At 41.1% G+C, this 16,745-nt stretch overlaps 1 protein-coding gene across 1 annotated transcript in view; it reads right to left on the bottom strand.

Annotated features, from left to right (window-relative positions):
- Nucleotides 1–2,803: 2,803 nt before the first annotated feature.
- Nucleotides 2,804–16,745, bottom strand: part of LOC112865117 (fatty acid desaturase 2-like protein FADS2B) — a 30,219-nt gene continuing 16,277 nt past the window's right edge. Inside the window, exons 5-12 of the mRNA XM_086677402.1 lie at nucleotides 15,790–15,915; nucleotides 12,928–12,988; nucleotides 10,220–10,296; nucleotides 9,928–10,025; nucleotides 8,855–8,951; nucleotides 6,286–6,365; nucleotides 4,834–4,959; nucleotides 2,804–3,407 (exon numbers count right to left, since the gene is read on the bottom strand). Of these exons, the coding sequence (XP_086533528.1) occupies nucleotides 3,356–3,407; nucleotides 4,834–4,959; nucleotides 6,286–6,365; nucleotides 8,855–8,951; nucleotides 9,928–10,025; nucleotides 10,220–10,296; nucleotides 12,928–12,988; nucleotides 15,790–15,915 (717 nt within the window). The 3' untranslated portion in view covers nucleotides 2,804–3,355. The remainder of the gene's footprint in view (nucleotides 3,408–4,833; nucleotides 4,960–6,285; nucleotides 6,366–8,854; nucleotides 8,952–9,927; nucleotides 10,026–10,219; nucleotides 10,297–12,927; nucleotides 12,989–15,789; nucleotides 15,916–16,745) is intronic.

Genomic DNA, 16,745 nt, shown 5'->3' with positions numbered 1-16,745 from the left:
GATGTGGGGCTCAGACTCACAAACTGTGACATCATGACCTGAGCCAAAGTTGGATGCTTAACCGACTGAGCCACCCAGGCACCTTACCAGGAATCCTTTCTGACTTGGTGCTGTGCCTGTCATATGCTCCTCTGGCCTTCCCTTCCCCGGGGCACCTGTTCCTGCTGAGGTGAAAAGATAACTATCTTAATGCTTATTCCATCACCTCCTGGCAAGTGATTGAAATTATTCCAGAAATGCCCACTGTCGGTATCTACTAATGTCACTTAATTCCCCTTTGCTTTGAATTCCTTGACTTGGAAATTAATGAAGGTTGACTATGGAGTCAGGCATCACTGGGTCTGAAACTACTCCAGCCATGTCCCATCTATAACATCAGGCAAGTTGTTTGGCCTGCCTAAGCCCCAAGTTTTTCTTCTATAAAGTGGGATTAATTATAGGACTTGCCCCAAGGGGCTATTATGAAGATTAAATGGAATAATGTCTACAAAGGGGGTAGCTCAGTACTTACTGCTTAGTAGATGTTCTTATGTTTTGATGATAATTTTAATAATTCGGAGTTAGAATATAGAAATGCTTTTCATATATATGACATTTTTTTCCTTTCTATCAAATTAGAAAGGATTACATTCACGTACTTGTCTTCCTCCTTTGCCTCCCTCTCTTCCTCCCTCCCTCCCTTCCTTCCACACATCTTTGTTATGTGTCTCCAACAGCTCAGACACTCCCTACTTTCATGGATATTGCAGGCTGGGGTAGAAGACAAACAAATTAATGAATCACACAAACGAATGTACAATTTTACCTGTAGTAATTGTTACAGAGTGTATAACAATAGGCCTTGACTTACAATAGGCCTTTAGTGTGGAGGCTGCCCTGAGATCAGCAGGTGAGTGGCAGGTAACCAGGAGAGAAGAAGTGAGGGCAGGGAGGGTGACAGAGGGGTTCACACACTGGGCTTAGGGGCAAAGACCCTGTAGCAGAGCAAGTATCATGACTGGAAGAAGCCACTGGGGCCGAAGCAGAGGGAACAAGGGTCAGTCTGGTACAAGGTAGGGGAGGGTATATGGGGAGGGGCCAATGCAGGCAAAGTCTGTTGGCCATCTGAGGGTTGGCTCTTTATTCCAAGAGCCATGAAAACCCATTGAACAGTTTCAGGTAAGGCTGTAACTCAATTCTCAGGAGTCATTTAGTTTAAAGACGCAGAAGTGTGGCCCAGCAAGCCACCTTCATTCAAGCGGCCATAGAGCAGAGAGGACAGAAATGAAATACCCTGAGGACTGACCATCTAGATTCTCGCTCAGTGCTCAGTGTTGTGGGAAGCTGTGAACGTGACAGGCCTTGGTTCTCCTTCTCCAGGAGGCTTGTTGAACAGGTAATAAAATGTAGTCACATTCCTCACCAAGTGCAAATACCTGTCAGCACAGGGTGAGGGAGAGAAATCAGTTGAGATAGTTCATGAAAATGACTACTATACTGACTTGGGACCCCCTAAGCAGGTTAAAGTTTACCCACCATAAATTTTTATTCTTACCTAGCAACTTGCTTGAACTAATTTCACATGTTTTCCCTACAAAATGTGTCAAAATCTCCCAAGATGTGTTCAGTCCCACAGTAACCAACTCCATTCAGGCAACTGCCAAGTGGTCTGGTCTCAACACAGAGAGGGATGCCTTTGAGTTACTGAGTCTGTCCAGGGAGAAGTCAACTTGCTATTTCTAGTGACCAGGAGGAGAAACAGGACTTGAGCACCTCTGGGGGTTGGACCAGACGAGGCAGAGAAAACAACCACTGTCCCCCACACCCACTTGCAGCCCTGATTTCCAGCAGGAGAAATCACTTATAGATCCACCAGTAGGTGGAATATGGGTTATGGCCATATCCATTAGGGCTTATATTACAAAGAATCATAAAACCAATAAAGCATTTCTTTCTTTCTATCCTCTGCTTAACTTCCCTGTTCAATATTATTACCATTTCAATGCTCCTCCCCCCCTCAACCAGTTCTTGCTTTCCTGGCTTTGACATACATGGTTAACTCCCCTGGACCTGTGAGTCACTTCACATACTGTCCTTCATTGCCCCATCTTGTACCTCTCTGGCCCCTGCTCCCTCTGCTTCAGCACCAGTGGCTTCTTTCAAGTCATAACACTCACTTCTGCCACAGGATCTGTGCTCCTGAACCTGGGGATTTAATTAAGAACAAAGAAAAAGAGTATTTTGCAGGGTTTGGAGTAAGGGAATGAAATGCTTCCTGGTAGCATTTCAGGCAACAGATAAATCCCTAATGCGGACTTGCCTGGAGCCACAGATGGGAGTTTATACTGTTTGCTTTCCCTCCTCACAGCTAGGGTGAGCTCCAACATGACCCCATGAACAGATGAGCAAAAGCACCAAAGCCAGACATCAGTATGGTCTTGAGAGTGTCCACTCATCCTTCTAGCATTGAAACTCTCTTATCTTAAGAAATGCATAACTCGGTGCTAAGCTTGGAAAATGCCTTGACACAGCCTGGGGCCTACATTACAGAAAACAAATCTCTTTCCTTCATCAGAGTTACTCAATAGCAAGGCACAGTATTTCCGCTCTTGTGGGTAGGAATTAGGCAAATCGGTCTTATACTCAGGACCGGTTTATGCTTTAGCAGAAGGCCAGTAATGCTAAAATACGGAAGCTTAACCTCCTGTGTCAGTGGATATTGGGCCTGGATGTAGGGAGCTCCTTAAGAGATTTTATAAGTTGGAAGAAAAATACATACACACCATAATTACACATATGCCATTACAATAAGAAAACTCCAAAGTGAAGATTGAAACATTTAAGGAGACTTTAATGTTAATTATGTTTAATTTTTAGAGAAAAAAGAGGCTCACACATTTAAGTAAGGAATAAGCAAAAATTTGTATGGTCAGCAGAAATTTCTTAAATACACCATTCTCTTCTAAGGGCAACCGTGCTGTTTTCCCAAGTGTCCATCAGAGGTCTCTCTTTTGTCCCACTTCTTCCTACAGCCAGTTTCTCAGTAAGACTTTTGCCTGGTTCCCTTGCATACGCCCCAGTGATGGAGATGATCTGATTAGGTCTATTAGTAGGACTAAGTTCAAGATTCTATAGAAGAAATAAAGAAAATTGGCTCCCATTTCCCTTTTGGCACCCTAACCATCTTGTGTTTCCATTGCTTTGCAATTGCAGAGAAAACCTTCAGGGAAGGGGTTATCATGTGCCCTTGGGATTCACACTCCTGGCACCGCAGGTATGCCTATGGCACCAGCAGCTAAGCAGGAAAGAGCTCTTGCACATTCATTAACCCCCTTCAGAGACACAGCTACATGTGTGTCGAGGTTGATGCTCTGCTTCATGTTTCATAGTAAGCATCCATCCAGAGGGTTGCAGATTTCTTCAAGTCCCTGTGGGAGAGGTAAACAAAATCATCAGTAGATGAGACTTTAATGTAAATGGAGATGCGCCATGGACCATGCACTCCTGTACTTGGCTCAGGGAAATGTTGTCATTTTCAGTTATGGCTGAAAGATGTCTTTTCTGTTGCCCAGTGGAGGGAAACAAATACACTGCATTGCATGTTAGCAGATGATTTCACATTTCCTTTAGGGAGGGGGTTCAGTTTTTCTTTCATTTTATTCTTTTTTGTACCCCAGACTATCAACAGTCCTTTTCCCTAGCATTAAAAAAGAGCTTCTCTGAATCTCTGTAAGATAAAGCATATACCTCTATACCAACCCATCCTATTATACACTCATCATATTTTACAATGTGAAAGGTATTTTTCTAGGCTCTGGGAATACAGCAGTGAGTAGGAGCAACATGAGTCCCACCTATGTGGAGTTCCTCGTCTAGCTTGGGAGACACGTATTAAATAATTTACTACCCACGATGTTATTTGTTCATGATTGTGATAAAGCTCACAAGTGAAGAGAAGCTTGTGCTAGAGCACCTGCAAAAGCAGGTGACAGGTGGAGTCCTGGGGTTGAGGAAAGACCAAGATGAGGAAAAGGCATTTATGAGCCTTGGAGAAGGGATGGAAATCGACAAGGTTTTATGAGGGGAGGCCATGGACTGGAAGAACATTCTAGGCAGAAGATAAGGGGACAAAGGACAGGAGATGGCAAGGGACAGGGAGTTCTGTAGCAACTGAAGAAGGGCCAGATCTCTGGAGGGCAGAAAAGTAAGATGGGCATGGTGAAGAGTATGTAACTGGAGCACCATCTAACGGTCAGATCAGGCCAGGCCTGGCCTAGTTGGCTTCACTCAAGACACTGGCAATTTTTTTCCTAATTCCAAAAGACAGGGAAACTTACTAAAGTCTGATCATAGGCTGTTAATGTTCTCTGTGGAGCTTTGAATGCACCAAGATGAGTACTGACTTTCAGTTCTGGTGGGTTTCTCTGCTCTTGGTCAGTCACCCCTCCCTGATCCATATAGTTATGTCCCTAGACCCTGTAGGCATTTACTTTGCAACTCTGGACCATGATTTGAGAGTCCCTCCCAGCACATAAATTCTAAAGCAGGTCAAGGTTCTGTAGGGGATACAGAGTTAAATAACATGCAGCCCTGGTTTTAAGAAGCTTGATACTTAATAGTAGGGTAGCAAGGCATTTTCACTAAGAAGTGCCCACAAGGCAGTAGGTAAATGGTAAGAATTGTTTTTTAACATTGCATTGTTGATGTTCCCTGAAGGGTCTCATGTCCATGCTGGACATACAGATGTCCCTTAATAAATAGCTTATGGGTAAGTAATTCACAAGCCAGTGAATAGTGTGGAGACAAGCAGTGAGGGGGAGATGAGAGCTACGGGCTGAGAGACTCTGTAAATACCTGGTGATATCTCCAAATGCTTTCAACAGGGGCTTGTTCACATACTGCAATCCATGCTTGGCACACAGCGACCTCACCAAGGGTGCCACCTTGTGATAATTATGGCATGGCATTGTGGGAAACAGACTAGGGAAACAGATACAGGAGATACAAAACTTAGATCAAAGGAGCAACTTGAAGGAGTTTTTGTTCCCCTATTATTGGATAAAATTCTATTAGCAATGCAGACCTTGACGTTGTACAATACTTCTGTTCCAGGAAGCTCAAAATCTGTTGCCAGAACACTCCAATCTTATCTCTCAACCCTCTGTAAGCCCTGTGGGTGGCTAATGTTTGGGAAGACCTAAGATAATTACCTCTATCAAATATATTAATTTGACCAAGTCATATGAAAGTATAAGATTTTCTACCATTCTGAATTATCTAGAGAGCTGGAGGGGTACCTAGCTGACTCAGTCAGTGGAGCATGGAACTCTTGATTTCAGGGTTGTAAATTCAAGCCCCACACTGAGTGTAGAGATTACTTAGGACTTAATTGCCTAGTGAGCTGGAGAAACCCCCCCTCCAATTCTGTCTCTGTCTCTCTCTGTGGATACCTCTAACTCCTGTACAATAAATGAGTATTCAGTAAGTTTTAGTCAAGGTGTATGGGGGAAAGTTCTAAGATAGGAATAAGAAGGGAGGAGAGATGGGTTTTATTCAAGGCTTTTAATTACCAGCCAGGTGAACTTTTTAGGTTTTAAACTTTACTTTGATAACATATGAATAATAAGCTTTCTTGCTTTGCCGAGATTTTGAAGGAATACCATGAGAGAAAGGATGAGAAAATCCCATGAATAGGTATAAGAACTTTTTCCTTCTCTATCACAGATACAGCTTAGATGAAGAGGAAAGATGAATAGGAAAGTCTCTTCCTTGAATATTCTGCCGCGATTGACTTTCAAAGTACTATCGTTTTCTCCTTCTTTGGTACATGTGCACATAACTACCTATTGGTAAAGTAGTTCAAATATCATTTGGAAATTGCAGCAGAAACTGGATTTCAGTTGATTGTTTTGTAACCTTGGCTCTAAAGATATAGATACAGGTTGATATTAAAAATAAAAATTAATTTCGACATAACTTTGTTACACAAGTATCATGATTTTTCTTGGGTTTTGCCAACAAACCACATGCAAAGAAAACAACCACCAATTCCTAAGTCCTTGGGAATCTATGAACTGAGTCATTGTTATTTTTCCAAGATTTCCCTCCATTTACTCAATTATTACGCCTTATGCTTTTCTTTCTTCACTTTCTTACCTTTGAAGTTAATAGAATTTAGAGAATTCTGATTCATTTTTTCCCTCTGAAACCCCTAGTCTAGGGCTCTGTTCTGGACTGTATGGAGGGTGGGGGACTGTTATAAGTGACAGCCTTTGCCTTTTATCATGGACTGTTTCTATCACTCACTGGTGCTCAATCTGGAAGTTCAGATGCCCAGTGAACCAGTCATTGAAAAAGGACTGTTCAACATTACAGGTGGCCAAGACCTGAAAAGAAAAAGCTTACATTAGATGTAAATAAGCCCACGTGTCAGATTAAACAAATTAAACCTTTATTTATTCTCTTTAAGTCAATTAGTCAACAAGTATCTATTTTATGTAAGAAACTTTGAAGGATAAGAAAGATACACAGTGGGGACCCTGGTGGCTCAGCGCATTAAGTGTGCAACTCTTGATTTCAGCTCAGGTCATGATCTCGCGATTCATGAGTTTAAACCCCTGGTCAAGCTCTGCACTGACAGTGAGAAGCCTGCTTGGTATTCACTCTTTGTCCCCCCCCCCCCCCCAACCCACACTGTTCCTCTCTCTGTCTCAAAAAATAAACAACAACAAAAAAAAGCACAGTGTCAGGTCTCAAGGAGCTTATGATTTATATAGGCTTAATTATAGCTTTATAATTTAAAAAAAGTGATAAGAGGGGCCCCTGGGTGGCTCAGTCGGTTGAGCGTCTGACTTCAGCTCAGGTCATGATCTCGCGTTCGTGAGTTCAAGCCCTGCATTGGGCTCTGTGATGACAGCTCGGGGCCTGGAGCCTGCTTCAGATTCTTTGCCTCCTCTCTGCCCCTCCCCTGCTCATACTCTGTCTCTCTCTGTCTCTCAAAAAATAAAGCGTTAAAATTTTTTTTTCAAAAAATAAATAAAAAGATGATAAGACATATTGCTAAGAAGTTTATGCAATGCAATAGATATGAAGAAGTATGTGGGATTTGAGGGGCTAAGTCACCATCAGCCCTTGGATACAGAAAGCTAAGGTGTCACGAATGATGACTGGCAAATGCGAAGTGGGATTGTAGGATTTGGGTAGAGACTGTAGAGATTAGAATACCATTTCCATACAGTACATTTGAAGGACTTCTAAGTGAGAAGTAAGGCAGTTAATTGTTCGACCATGGGTTCTGAGAATAGAAATGCATTTCAGTAGAAGTAGTTTCCTTTGAAATCTAATGTATTTTATTTACACATTTAAAACCATTATCCTGAGAAGGAGTTCATAGGCTTCTCTAGGCTTCCAAGATTTAGAATCTTTATGATTGCCATTTTATTCGCTGCCTTTCTAAGGTTGGGGTTGTCGCTATTTTGAATGTCATTTTTGTGGTTGTTCTATGTCAGCGTTTCTCAGAGTGTACTTCAGAGCACCCCAAGGTTCTCTAAGAACCTTTCAGGAGATCTGCAAAGTCAAAACTACTCCCAGAATACCTCTAATACAGCATTTGCATTTTTCATTTCCAATTTTTTTTTAATTTTTTTTCAACGTTTTTATTTATTTTTGGGACAGAGAAAGACAGAGCACGAACGGGGGAGGGGCAGAGAGAGAGGGAGACACAGAATCGGAAACAGGCTCCAGGCTCCGAGCCATCAGCCCAGAGCCTGACGCGGGGCTCGAACTCACGGACCGCGAGATCGTGACCTGGCTGAAGTCGGACGCTTAACGACTGCGCCACCCAGGCGCCCCACATTTCCAATTTCTGATGCTTGTGCAGTAGATTTTTTTTTCTTTCCAGAGGACTCTAAACCTAGAATGGCATCATCAGTTTGATGTTTAAAATGTACTGGCTTTATTCTTGTTGTTTGAAAGTTAATTAATAAATAAACTTTTAAAAATTCTCAGTTTTAGTTTCAAATATAGTAAATATCAATGGCTATAACCCACATTAAAAAAAAAAAAAAGCTCATTGAGGTCATCAAAAACTTGTACGAATTTAACTTTGCAGAGTGTAAGGTGGTCCGTGACCAAAAAGTCCACTGAATTTGGGAATGAGCTTGGAGAAGGAAGTGGTATAATCATGGCCTAACCACCAGAAGGCTTAGGAGTCAAGGGGATTCTATACTGATCATAACTCTGTTAATCATTAACTGCATTCTCAAAGAGCATGCCATGTCTCCTCTCTGGGTCTTTCTACCTATAAAATGACGTGAAGTGACTTCCAGGGACCATCTAGGTGTAAAATTCATTTTGTGATTCTAAGAGCTCAGATTCACTTGAAAGACTGGGTCGGGTGGGAGACAGGTCAGCAAATGTTTTCTATAAAGTGCAAGACAGTAAATATTTTACTTCTCTGTCATACTCTGTTTTTCTTTTATAGAATGAAAGCAGTCATATATAATATGTAAATGTACAAGCATGGCTGTGTTCCAATAAAATTTAATTTACAAAAGCAGGCAACGAGCTCCATTTGGCCCTTGGACCATAGTTTACTGACCCTTAGTTTAGAGCAAAGGCTCTGAAATCAGACTGCCCAGGTTTAAAACCTGCTTTCTACCACTTATTAGCTGGGCAATATCATACAAGGTACTCAACTTCTTCATGCCTTAGTTTTACCATCTGTAAAGTGGTAATAATCATAGCACTCGCAAAGCAGTGGGCAGTGCCTGCCTCTTAGCAAGCATTTCATAAGCATAAATTATTATCATCTGAGGTAACTAGACTCTAAATCAGTATAATCAGAAGGACCTTTTCCCAGGAATTCCACCATTACCTGAGCACTGAGCCAGTCCCGGTTCTCCTCTTTGCTTATTCTCATAGGTACATGGCTCATCTGGGTAACATATGCTACCCAGGGACTTTCGAGAAACCTTTCAGAGAATAAAAGGAGAAAGTGATGACTTCTTGGGGTGTTTCAGTTCCCAACACTGGGCTGGCACAACTGCTGGAAGATCTGGCTGAGCAATGGAGGAAATGGAAGGGAATCAAAGGTTCCAATAAAATGGAGGACACTTGTTTTCCTCTTCGGAGGCCCTTTATGTGTAGAGATGACACACTGGGTTTTGGGCACAAAACCAGCCTTGCGGCCTAATGTATGAGTGCAGTGACCCCAAAGTTTTCTGTAGCATTGGTGCAAGGATCAAAGGATACCTAGGGCATATGCAAAGTGATCGACAGCCTCGGCTTTGCCATCAGGTAGAACTTGGCTCAAGTTCTGGTGTGGCACTGCCACTGGCCCCTACTTGCTCTGTAAGTTTGACAAATGACCTAACTAACTCTCTGAGGTTTCGATCCCTTAGCAGAAAAATCAAGATGATGCTATCTACATTACAGGGAGGTGCAAGGATTACATCAAATAATATAATGCAGGTAAATCCTTTATCAAAGTTGTGATGCCTAGTAGTTGTCAATGGCATTATTATGTAAGATTTAGGATAATAATGTGAAAGAATGGGAGAGGAATAAATTGGGAAGTTGAAGAGAGCTGTTTAGTCTGAAGCCATTTTAGTTTTGGGGAAATCTCTAGTCATAAAGACTGTCCTTCCATTATTCTTGGCGAGGTTATGGTGTCCAACTGGATTACAATTCTAAAGAACTTGGGGATCAGATGGAATTCTTCAATCGAGAATTAAGTATGTAGGAAGAAAAGGACAAGATTGGGCAAACTCTTTTTTCAAACGACTCTTCTTATTCAACTATTTCAACTTAAACGTTTTTATGGAAATGTCTCAGCTACAGAGCTTGGGCATGGTGTTCCAATCTTCTGCTAATCACAGATATCTCAGATAAGGAATGTAGGAGAATCATATAGGTTATGGGAATAAAAGAATATTCTTGCTTTCTTACTTGACCAAAAATATGAGCAATATGGTTCCGAAGATTCCATAAAAAGGGCCAAACATGATAAAATAGTGGATATAAAAGCTGCTGACCCAGGCAAACTCCTGCAGAGAAAAGTAATTGACAGTTAAATGCCCTGGACACAATTTCATTTCCCCTTCCCCAGGTTAGGGCCCCTTCTCATACTGGCTAGATCTTATGCCTTATTGCTCAAGGAAGCTGCATCTAGAAGGAACCAGGCATTTTCCACCCCTTTTTCTACCTGATCTAGCTTCAGAGGATGAGTCAAGTTACTCACCCCCCAAGACTTTTGGAGGTACATCATTTCCATGGACATCAGGTTGGCATACACAGGCATTAGGAGAAAGAGCCCAACTGAAAAAGAACACAAAGAAAAGATGGTGAGTAAAAGATGATGTAAGTAAGCAGAAATCTATCTCCTTAACATGCTACTCCTGGAATGTTGCCCCTGAGAAGGGATGCAAAGTGGAGATCCACAACCACTTTCTGGACTCCATGGAGTTCTTTGAGTCTCTGAGGCTGAACCAGGTTTTGGGTCAAGCTCTCTCAAAGAGACTAAGAAAGAGGAAGCTTTGAAGATTTGAATCATTCTTGATGGAGCACCCCAGAAGAGCTTCTGCTGCAAAATTTCAAGCTTTCTCAAGGTCCATGTAATCCATCATCATCACAATTTTAGGAATGGGCCCTGTCACAATATGTCAAGGTGGCAGAAACACAGAACCTGTACTCACTTTCTGACCGGATGGTTATTTACCTGCTTCTCCAGGACCAGGGGTGCTGTCTAGAGCACAAAGCAGTGTGTTGGAGTCCTGACTTTAGTCAAGCCCTCTTTCTCCACTAGGTCTCAGTACTGGGTTTCTGACTCTCAAACTCTACAAACTCTTAGCATGAATGATTTGGTCCAACCTCCACACTGAGATACTTCAACAAACATGAGCATAGTTTTAACAGTTCAAGGCCATGCCTCTGGGATGACCCCAGCCCCCTTACAGTTCTGCCTGAGAAAGTTCAACATTGTCAACTGAATTTACTGTTTGTTCTAGCCAAAGCTGACTGCAGGCCTCAGGCTTAGACTATTTCTGTTAGAAAACTTACAATTGTAAAATACTTTCTCTGACTCTTTGTGATTGATCTTCTACAACCCATAAATGCCTTTATCAAAGACCTGAGAGTCATTCCTTTGAATGTAGTAAAATCAGGATAGGACCCTATCTCCCAGCCTCTGTATGGGGGGCAATAACCTGACATTTTTGTCTATGTCCCAGTAGGACAGTATTTTTTTGGTTGAGAACCACTGATCTAAAGGAAATGTTTGGGGTCTGCCCTAATTTTGTCTCATTTCTCAAATGCGTAAGCATGTTTAGGACGAGCATAGCTTGGGGTTCCACGAAAACTTTCTTTGTGAGTTGGTATGGGTTTGATTTTGGTTAAGAGCAAAGTATTTTTGCTTATGATATTTTATCATAGTCAGAATTATTTAACTTCCCTATTTTCTTTCAAGCCAGAACACATATTCAGGTTTATATATATTTCTTTCAAGCCTGAACACGCATATATATTATATATATATATATATTTGTACATACATATGATTTTCACTTAAATTGGGTGAAAATATCATAAAAGGTTTCCAGTGACTTGTGGTTTTGTTGTTGTTGATTTTTAGAGAGCACCTGAGTAGAGGAGGGGCAGAAAAAGAAGGAGAGAGACTCTTAAGCAGTCGCACACTCAGCACAGACCTCAACTTGGGGCTCAATCTCATGACCCTGGGATCACGACCTAAGCCCAAATCAAGAGTTGGGTATTTAACCAACTGAGCCAACCAGGTGCTCCATGTGACTTGTGTTTATGAAGCGGGCATTTAAACATTTGCAGGATTACTGAACCTCAAAGACTGGTTAGAAATGCCCTGTACTTTCCACTGAGAAACTGAACACATGTCTTAACAGTTATTATTGCTCCTCTTGAAAGCTTTTTAATTTTAGGTTTATTTATTTATAATCTCTGTACCCAACATGGGGCTCGAACTCACCACCCCAAGATCAAGAGACACATGGTCTGCCAACTGAGCCAGCCAGGAACCCTGAAAGCTTTTGATACACAAGATACCAGTTTAGAAATTAAAAATCCTTTATGTTACAAAATATACTTTGAATGATGGAAGGTTTCCTTTGTGTTTTAAAATATCTTTACAGTTGATTGTTCAAATACTGGCTTTCTGTAAAAAAACTTATGATAATTTAGACTGTTTGCATTAGAATATCAATACATTTTGTTGTTTGGGTAGTTTTAATGTATGTAGACCATGGGAGCAACCTGCTTCCTCTCACACAGTAGCTCTCAGGTGCCTTTTATTCCTGAGCTTCTATATTCTCTGGCTTCATAATGTCAGTGCTTTGGCATTCTTTTCCTATTTTTCCTCCCTATCAAAATACCAATTATTCTTTTCTTCTTGACAGGTGTTTAGTTTTCCTATGATAGTCTCAGATGCAAGGCTTAGATTGGCATCCTGACTTCATCCCTCTTGAACTATCTCATTAGACGCACATTAGAAGTACCTATTTGCAGGATGCCTGGGTGGTGCAGTCAGTGAAGCTTCCAACTTGGGCTCAAGTCATGATCTCATGGTTTGTGAGTTCAGGCCCTGCATCAGGCTCTGTGCTGACAGCTCAGTCTCAAGCCTGCTTCAGATTCTGTGTCTCCATCTCTCTCTCTGCCCCACTCCACTCACACTCTGTCTCACTCTTTCTCTATGAAAAATAAATAAATATTAAAAAAAAATTTTTTAAATACCTATTTGCTTTTTTTGCTTTCCTTTTCAGACTTTTGCCCCCAGGAAGTCTGAAATAAGACATGCTACTTTTCCAAGTCACGATAAAACATGGCCTGGTCTCTCTGTGAGAGCATTGCTGTTGTGCCGTCTGGCTTGACAACGGCTTGCTTCAAGGACATGGTATGATAAGGAAAGTGGCTCCAAGTACTCACCCATGTAGAAACACAGGTGCTGCTTTTCATAGTTGATGTAACTGATTTTCTTCTTGCCATTCTGAAAGGAGAGAGCATAAAACTAAAATAAGAGACAATGCTTGTGGTCGTTAATACTCAAGAACATTGTGTGTGTGTGTGTGTGTGTGTGTGTGTGTGTGTGTTTAAAATCTCTATGGAAAGAGCCATATGGTCAGAATTTGTTGGCTGTCACACTTGAGGCACTAGAAGAACAAGAACTGGAATAAGAGAAAATACTGCAGCATCTTTTTTCTTTAATTAAATGTGGGTAATTCTTGCATTTGACTACGGGGATTGTGATTTTTTAAAAATTCCTATGGTAGCCATTTTGAAATTTTTTTGTCCTTCTATGGAGTGGAGTGGTGATCAAAAGGGAATATTTCTGATGGGTTTTCCTAGCTTCTCTTCACTATGGTGTTTAGAAGTCTGCCTGAAGCTCAGTCTCCATCTCCATTCATTCATTCAACAGATATTTGTCAAATAGTCATGTGTAGAAGATATAGGCATGGCCCCTCTTATCTGTCCCATCTTCTCTCCTTTGTGTTCTCACTGTGGATCTCACACTGTGATGGACTATTTATAAGGTGCAATGATATTACTAAATCTTAATGCTGGTAATTCGATTCAGTTTCTAGAGGAGTCTCCTTAGTTAATTTATTGTATGCTTAGTGCACAAGGACAGCAAACACCCTGAGGGGAGGCATAGAGGTAATGGTTAAACTTCCAGTACCTAGTAAACATACAATTAATGTTCAGTTGAAAGAAAGAATGAATGAATCAAAATTTACATCTGCTCTATAGTTTTATGGTATGTTCACTTGGTCACAATACTATGGGAAGTGATTGATTTCTGCTGTCCCCCATTCTGCTGATACCTTCCCTCCTACATATAGATATCTTTTTGTATTTGGATGGCAGGGTTGGCCTTTTCTTCTCTTACTATGATAGGTAAAAATAAATAGCATAATGATGATGTAATAAGAACCATTTCCAGTTACTCTCAAACCTGCAGACATTTAAGTAGTGGGAAACATGGGGAAAAGAGCAGGTGGAAATTCCTGGGAGCTGGCACACCTAAACAGAGGACTGATTTTGAGTATCACTCCAAAGGAGGACTCTAAGTCTTTCAGAACATGAGCACAGAACCTGGAAAGTAGAATGTTTGAAGAAAATGGTAGAAATATGACAGTAAAATGAGAATGAAGAAAAAGTTCAGGGCTCATCAGAACCATTTTTTATGTAAAACAACTGAATTTTAGAGTTTAAATAATTTCAAGCAATGTCTCGGACAGTAGTAGCTCTGCAACTGTATTAAATGGAGCCCTAGGGTCTAGGGAGATGTTGACGAGCAGCTGTAAAACTTGGAGAGGTGACCTCCACCATTTGTGAAGAGGCAGCATGCATACTGAACATAGCCTTAAGGAGGTACTTCTGGGGAGGGGCAGCCTGCTTCATAAAATTCAGTAAGGCAAACCCTTCTTACTCTGTGGGGATGATTAGAGAAATCAAAGGATCACACTTTTGTTGATGAGCGTAGGAGTCCACAAACATCAGGCAAGTCCAATTTGTTTGTGGAGCCATTGTCAAAAGCAACTGATTTGTGATGGCAGCCAGAGATTTTTTTAATATTATTTATTTTGAGAGAGACAGAACAAGCAGTGGAGGGGCAGAGAGAGAATAGGAAAGAGGATCCAAAGCAGGGTCCCTGCTGACAGCAGTGAGCCTGATGTGGGGGTTCAAACTCAGGAACCATGAAATCATGACCTGAGAGGAAGTCAGATGCTTAACCGACTGAGCCACCCAGGCACCTTCAGAGACTTTTAAAAATCTAGTCAAGGGATTGTTTCCTAATTCAGTGGAGAAGAAAATTGGGTCTTCCAAAGCTGGGAAAGCTTATTTTCAAAAAGTTGCACAACTTTTGGTTTATGTAGCACAAACCACAGGCAGCAACTGACAGAGCTATTCTTACTTTTAATAAAACTCCTAAGTTGTTTTAGGAAATAGCAGCCTCTTCCTAAGCACCGGAATCTCGGGATCTACCATTTCCCTAGAGGGGGGAGATCTTTCTGTGATTATCCTCATATCTCCTTTGTTGAAGTAAGACTTTCTCCTAAAAAAAAAATTGGTAATAGTCCTTTACATGATGATTTTAAGTTGAGGCTAAATAAAATCAATAACTGAAAAATCCTGGAGTTGACTTTACCCTCCCTTTTCTATTGTTTAACAAGTCCAAATGAGAGGTGAGATCTCTAAGTGTCTTAGAAAACATTTGGGCTGTGGTTCATGTTTAAACGAACAAAATGAACATGAACTAAAAATACCAGCACAGCCTTTCCTCACTGAGCTAGACTTAGTTGAGATAGCTAGTTATTCAGATATTTGTGATTTAGTGCTTATTGGATGTACTGATATGTTTTTTTCTGAGCGAATGTCTCATCCTCGTCCAACTTTGGAAAGTCATCGCCAACCTCAGTCATGTGGTTTCACTACCTAACATTAACTTTTGTTGCCTTACAAGTAGTGAGGGCCACTGGGCAGGGATCTGTCTATCACCAGGATTGCTCAAGCAGAGTGATACGGGTTATCATATTTCCTGCTGTTGGAGGTTGGCGACATGTCCTTTCAAGTCACAGAGTCCCATGCTTCACATCTTCTTCTATTCATACAACCCCAGAATCAGTTACTTCACATCTCTATACCAGACATAAAAGAAGGAGACGTGTTCTGAGAACATGCTTGAAGTGGGAACCCTCAGCTCGATCTTTCCAGGACAAGACCATAGACATTTCCAGGAACCACTTCCGGGAACATTTCTCATGTTTGCAGCAGCTCTAAACATACCTGGGCAGGCTTCAAATATCCATTCACAAAAAGTGGGCCTGTATTAATATCTGGGTCTTTGGGGTAGATGTTTGTTTTTACATGATGTTGGAAGTGTCGGTGATTCCACCAGCATGTTGACAGGCCCTGAGGAGAAGAGAGGGTTCATTAGCTGCAAGATTTCTCTCCTGGGATGTCCTTCGCTCTCAGAGTTTTCTGCATGCATCTCCAAAGTCAAAGTAAGATATCTGAGCTTCTGGAACTTGTTCCCTGACTGCTGGGTCACAGAATGGCTCATTGGACAGAGCCTTTCAAAGCCTACAATCAAATAATCATGGGATCCAGGAACACAAATTCAGGCTAATGCAACTCCTGATCATGAAAATTCACAAAAACCGGTAAAATGAAATGTTTTTCCATCCTTTATTTTGGGTGGGGGTCCTCATTTAAAAAATCCTGAAGGTAGGAAGGGGAGTTAGTATTCTTATTTTACAAATAAAGAAAATTCAACTCTAAAACTTTAATTAGCTCTCGGGAAAAAACGGTCCTAAGAATCCTGCTTTAATCAGTATTTCAAAGAATCATGGATCTGAAATGATTTTGTAGGGGGCTTGGCTCAGATTCTTGCATGTTCAGGCTTCAATGATCTCATATAAATATAAATGAGAATAAAAATATTTTAACTGATGCCGACTTCAAATCATCTCTGATTAGGTTGCTTATGATTTTCTTTCTCTCAATGACAGTATAAAGGTTTTAATAGAGCAAGGATTAGAGCACATCAATGTGGTTTCATACCCTGGATATATAAATACTGCTGTGTGGCTTGGGTAAATTTCACCCTCTTTGAGGCTCTATTCCATCTGCAGTAATGACATTTACCTCCATGGGTTGTTTGGGGAGACATGAGATGATATATGCAAAATGTTGGCATACTGAGATATTCAATTTCTTCTCCTTTCCCCTATTACATAAAT

Source organism: Puma concolor, chromosome D1, assembly GCF_028749965.1.
Source record: "Puma concolor isolate L17-30 chromosome D1, mPumCon1.1.hap2, whole genome shotgun sequence".
Taxonomy (NCBI): Eukaryota; Metazoa; Chordata; class Mammalia; order Carnivora; family Felidae; genus Puma; species Puma concolor.
This window is presented reverse-complemented; position numbering and strand designations above follow the sequence as displayed.